Genomic DNA, 6,272 nt, shown 5'->3' on the forward strand with positions numbered 1-6,272 from the left:
GTTGTGTCGTCTATAGTGTCTCAGCTCTAAGGCTTTTCCAATCTTTCTCTCTATTTCTTCCTTCCCTTTGTGGAGACTGTTCCGCCAACCACTTCTTTCTTTGGCTTGTTCCTCCCAACTCTCGACATTGATGTTCATCGCCTCCAGGTGCCGCTTTGTTACATCTTTGTAGCGAAGCTTCTGACCTCCTACCTTGCGGGTTCCATTTTCCAGTTCCCCGTAGAAGATCATCTTTGTAGTAGCACAAAGAGGCCACTCCTGCTAACCAGGTCAAATGCCTGTGTGAGATCAATAAAAGCGAAGTACAGTGATTTCCTCTGCTATTGGCACTTCTCCTGTAGTTGTCGTAAGGAGTATACCATGTCAGCAGTTGACCTTTCTGCTCTAAAACCACATTGTGCCTTTAGGTAAACACTCTCTGCAAGTGACTGTAGTCTGTTCAATACAACACGAGCAAAGACTTTTCCAACAACACTGAGCAGATAGATGCCACGTTAATTATTACAATCACCGTGACCACCTTTATTTTGGTAAAGCATTGTAATGTTGGTGTCACTCATGCCTTGCGGAACCGGATCCTCTTCCCAGCACTGGAGCAGAAGTTGATAGAGATGATCAAGGAGAACTGTATTTTTGCCAGCTTTGATGATTCCAGGTGGAATGGCATCACCACCTGGAGTTTTACTGCTAACAAGGTTGTCAATGACTTCAGTGAGTTCATCAGGGGAGTGGGGATTATCCAGCTCATCCATAGCTGGCAGGGGTGGGATGCCTTTAATTGCTACGTTAGTGACGACATTCTCATGTGAGTATAGCTGCTTATAGTATTCAGCCCATCTCTCCATTTGCTTTCTGCAGTTTATGATGATGTTGCCTGATTCTGACGTCAGTGGTGCAGTCTTAACCATACATCGGCCGAAGGCCACCTTCAGTCCCACATACATCCCACGAACGGTTCCGCAGTCAGTAGAAAGTTGGATGCTGCTACATAGGTTCAACCAGTATTTGTTGGCGCAGTATCCGGCAGTCTTCTGGGTATCACTTTTGGCCTTCCTGAGTGCAGCGAGTGTCTTCTCGGAAGGATCTCTTTTATACTCAAGCAGTGCAACGCGTTTAGCTGAGATAACTGGTTCTAGTTCAGTGATCTTCGCTTCAAACCAGTCTGGAGTCTTCTTCTCCTGCTTAAGTGTCCACAGCAGAGTTGTAGATGGCTTCACGAATGTGTCCCTCATTTCTCTTCCGCTGCATTGGTTGGACAGTCTTTTAAGGCTTCCTGAAGTGAGTCTGCAAAGTGCGTGCACGTGTTGGGAAAGGAGGTGAAGGCTATATTTATGTAGGGTCATCCTTTTTGATTTGCGTTGTGGATTTTCTAAGGTTTGTTGGAGAAAAGAAGTTCAAGTGAAATAAAATCTCTCTGCCCCAAACAAAATAATACAAAAAAGGAATAAAGCAAAATGACACCTCCTTCTCGTTTAAAATGCACCGCATTTATTTTTCAACAAAATAACAAGATGAACAAGAAAAGTCCAGTCGGTAAGAGTTCTTGAGAAATCATTATGATTAGAATGTTAGATGAAAGTCCTTCATTGAATTAATAAAATTAGAAGGTGAAAGTCTTGTGTGAAAATGTCCTTATTTCAAGGTTTTTGTTTTAACTGGCGAAGTTCGCCTTATTCAAAAGTCCCATGAGGAAAGTAGTCCATTGTTATTAATTCTTATAGAAAATATGCAGAATGGGTGCGTGAGTGCATAAGTGTGATTTTTGAATGCCCGCGTGGCGTGTGCCATTATGGTTTCGACAGCTTTGAAAGCAAAGATAAGATGAAAATGAGAGGCATGTTTTCATGTCATGTCGGAGTGAGAAAGAAGGGAAAAAGGAGGGAAGAAAGAATGTTCGATACGTTTAAATATTTTTAGGACCGGCTCCAAAACAAGATTGCTACTGTTGATATTTTGGTTTTTGGAAAAGCATTAAAAAGACAATCTTCTAAATTTTCTCATTGGTTGCTTGTGTCATGTGATACTGTCGTCAACTACGTCTGCCAGAAATATGTTCATTCTACTTTTGTTGTTATGAGAAAAGTGTGTGGGTGTATTTGAAATTGTGCCGTTGCTGGAAGAACTTATTTTTGTGCAAAATGCGCAGGGAAAATTGAAATGAATAAACGTTTGTTTATTTGCGCGCAAGCGTGTGTGTGTGTGTAAGTGAGTGAGTGACACCATAGGTTTAATACAGACTGTAACTAGCATGTGGTGAGTATCGCAATCTGCACTGGTAGCTGTGAGTATTATGGACACAATTCAGTGAGTTTCTTCCGGGAATGATAAGATCCAGTTGCTGCTAATGGTGGGACCGGGTGTGCCGCCAGGATACTCTGTGATATGGCTTTGTTTGAAAGAATGTGGTTGAAGTAATTGGATTACACAGCTTGAGGAGTCTCAGTCCATTTTCGTTCATCTTGCTGATGTCATAATGACCAATGCAATGGAGCCAGGAGTTATGGTCGGCTCCGATATGGCATTGAAATCAACGAGGAGGTATAGTTTATCTGAGGCAGGAATTATCTTTATGGTGCTCTCTAGCTCCTCATAGAACTCGTCCTTTACCTCAACACTAGAGTTTAGAGAGGGAGCGTAGATACTCAGGATATTCACTGGGCCTGATTTGGTGTTAGACTAGCAGTGAAGAACAGCCTATTGTCCGCAGTTGAACTTCCATCTATAGGTACGCCAAGAATCCTCCCTATGCATCTCTCCAGCAAATCAAGCTTAGTGAATATTCTGAGTATCTACACTCCCACTCTCAACTCTAGTGCTGTTTACTGAGTTATAAAAAAATAAATTAGACTTGGAGAGCTAATGTTAAATCTGGAAATTCGATTTATAACCTGCAGTTTTGTGGTCCTTTGTCTTATGTTGTAAATTAACAATTTCTAATAAATACATCTGTGTTTCCTTAATTTTTTTTTTTTTTTTGTCAAGAAAAAAAATTAAAAGAATTGTTTTTGGAATCGGAAATTAGACTCAAATTTTTACAATTCCAAAAGTTGAGATTTTACTGATTCCTGATTCTGATTAATCGTCCCAATACTAATTTTAATTCAATACATAATTCAAAGTGTAGTATCTGTTCTTATAGTACACTTTATCCATTATCTCCTCTGTCAATGACAGAAATAATCCTAGATTGAGGCAAGTTTTCTTTTTGTTCACCTTTTTGAAGAGCTGGATTATCTATCAGACCTATAACTCTGGATTATCTATAGAGCAGACCTTGTGTCTAACTGTACCCTTGGAGCGAGACGAGTAAATAGGATCATATGTAATTCCCACACATCAAGCTAAAATGCAAGTCTACATTTTAAGGCGTTATGTGTAAACATTGAAAAAAATAAAATTGATTTAGAATTTAGAGTGTGAGATCAGTTTTGGATATACATTTAAAGTAAAATTGTCCTCATTTCTAAGCCAATGTAAATTTTTACAGTTGTTCATTAAATTCTTTTAAAAGGAACCTTATGTTCAACTGGTAAGTTCATAAAACTCAAACGTTATCGCTTAAAAAGTAATCTCCCCTCCACACAAAAAAAAAAAAAAAACGCACAGAACTTACCCAGCCTGTAAAGCCTGGCAAATTAAAACCAAAAACAAAATGGTAGTCTCATTCAAGGTCATAGTTGAGCCTCGGTAATCGTTCAAAAATTGAAAAGTAGCAAAGTACTGATAGAACACATCCTAAATGTCACCAATCCCACGGAAATATAATGTTCTATCGATATTTTGTTTAATTTTCAATTTTTGAGCCACTATTGAGGCTCGACTATGGCTTGAATAAGACTAACATTTTCTTTTTCATTCTAACTGGGCACTACCTTCATTTTAAAGTAAAAAATACACTAAAATGACAGAAGAACTAATCCAGGTAGGCAGAAGAGTCACTTAGCTTGTTTTTGATAACATTTATTTGTTGTGTATTTATTTTCTCACACCTTTTTTGTTTTTTTAGCCATTCTGGGAAATCAACAGCAAATCTTTCAGTGTGTTTCTACGTAATAGCATAAAAAAAAAGAATCTCATTTTGTTTAGAGTTGTGAGGTAGCCGGGAGTATTAACAACAGCAAAAAAACAAAAAAAACAACAACAACAAAAAGCAACAAACAACAACATTTATTATATATAGGTTTCTTGCACATAACTTGATTTGAGTCTATTCCTTAATAACTTGATTTGTGTACAACACAATAAATGTTAAGGGGTCATAATAGGGGTCAAAGTTAACAAAATTGACCGCTTTTTTTTCCTCAACATACACCTCCGCCGGACTGAAATATATATAATTCTATGAACAAAGTTTATTTCCTAGAACTACACGAAACCTTTAATAATGAAGACAAGAAAAGAGAGTCCCATTTTTACATTCAAAAGCAACTTCGTTTGTCATATTCGTTAGTAAGAATATATAAGAGAGAAACGGGTTAGTAGCTTAAGGTGTTCTTGTATATAAGAATAGATTGAATATTATACCGGCTTATTGAAGGAGAGAATAGTTCAGTGTACACGTGTAGTAGTTGGGACAAAGGATTAGACAGTCCTGAGATGTAGATTAGATAGACCGGTTAATGAAGAAAGAGAAAAGCATTCAGTTTATGTGTTTGAGAGGGTAGTAGGTGTGTGCGTCTACCTATCGACGTGAGCAATCCTGTAGCATGATAAAGAAAGTTCGTGGGTGTACCTCATGAGGATAGAGTATTGTAGCATGAAAAAAAAGATCGTGTGTGAAGATAGCCATGTTGGCTTGTGGTACTCACGTTAGTCTGGGGCCAAAGTGGTGTCTGCTGCCAGCCAGAACAGGGAAAAGAGAGAGAGAGAGAGAGAGAAAGAGAGAGAGAGAGAGAGAGAAAGAGGAGGAGGAGCATTGCCGGTTTCACGTTTTATATACTCGGTCACGTGACTGAAAGCTGGCTTGTGATTGGACAAGTCAGAAAGAAAGTAGATTTAAAATCTCGAGCCGCGAGAATTAGCTCCTGTTTCCAATTTTCGACTACTACAAGCTAATGTCAGGTGACCGGTGAGACATCAGCATGATAATCAATAACGGTGGAAATTAGTTAGGAATTGATTATTTAAAATATTAAAATAACGTTTTTCCATTAGATTTGAAAACGACCATGTTAAAGTTAGCTGGGAAGCAGCCCCCCCGGTATTGTGTTCCACATGCGTGCAGTTCCATGAAATAAACTTTGTTCATGGAATATTTTTAGTTTTAGGTATAGATAAAGATTGGGATAATCGTAGACAGTGGTTGTAGCTAGGCGAGTGTTTTACAGGGAGGGGGGCAGTCAAACAGTTGCCATGAAAATAATGATAGATTGCGTCGGGAGTGAGATACCTTTTGGAACGGTAAAATGATACAACCATTTTAAAGTCACCTTGGTAATCGATCTGATGTAAGTCTTTCATTTTTGATCAGTTCAAAAGCTTGTCAAAGCAGGTAGCTTCTTTGCGACGAGAGCAATTGGGGCAAAGTGGAGATCAGAGCATTGGTTCTGTATCCTTAGAACAATCAGCTACCCTTTTTCCATTGCGCCACGCGCTCACGGTGATATATATATATATATATATATATATATATATATATATATATATATATATATATATATATATATATATATATATATATATAATTAAAAGTTGTTATTTTCCAGAAGTAAAGTAACCGATGAAGTATAACGAGGTTAATACAAGAGTGCTCAATACCGAAGTGGAACAAGGTATACTTTTCATTTGTTTTTACATAAGCAGTAATGTGCTGCTACACAGTCATGAGCATGTTTCGACCAGCTAGTTTTTGTAACTAGAGACCTCTTCAGACGATATAGCTCATACGAAAGTGCTTATATCAAAACAAATAAAAAGTTTATATATATATATATATATATATATATATATATATATATATATATATATATGTAGAGAGAGAGGGGAGGATGGGGGAGAGAACGAGAGAGAGAACAGATAGATAGAGAGAGAGAGAGAGAGAGAGAGAGGAGAAAGAGAAAGAGCATGCTATTCTGTTTATTTGTTTTGTAGAAAAAGAAAATTGATTTAATTGGTTTCCATGTTTACTTGGTTGAGCAATGTTACTGGCAGTTGGAAATGACCGAAACGAGAGAGAGGGAGAGATAGAGAGAAGGGGGGGGATGTTAATGGGAAGTAAAAAAAATTGAAACTGAAAACAAATACAAAAAATATGAATAGTCATCCTAGAAAGT

At 37.8% G+C, this 6,272-nt stretch overlaps 1 protein-coding gene across 1 annotated transcript; it reads right to left on the reverse strand.

Annotated features, from left to right (window-relative positions):
- Window positions 1-494: 494 nt before the first annotated feature.
- Window positions 495-1,232, reverse strand: LOC145278211 (uncharacterized). Its single transcript, XM_080130498.1, has one exon. It carries the CDS (start codon window positions 1,230-1,232, stop codon window positions 495-497), a length of 738 nt encoding a protein of 245 aa, XP_079986624.1.
- Between the last annotated feature and the right edge of the window lie 5,040 nt (window positions 1,233-6,272).

Source organism: Euprymna scolopes, chromosome 6 (assembly GCF_053919585.1).
Source record: "Euprymna scolopes isolate OS-2025 chromosome 6, ASM5391958v1, whole genome shotgun sequence".
Lineage (NCBI taxonomy): Eukaryota > Metazoa > Mollusca > Cephalopoda > Sepiida > Sepiolidae > Euprymna > Euprymna scolopes.

Excerpts from the sequence above, each read along its gene's own strand:
- LOC145278211 (XM_080130498.1), bottom strand. The coding sequence starts at position 1,232 with ATGAGGGACACATTCGTGAAGCCATCTACAACTCTGCTGTGGACACTT.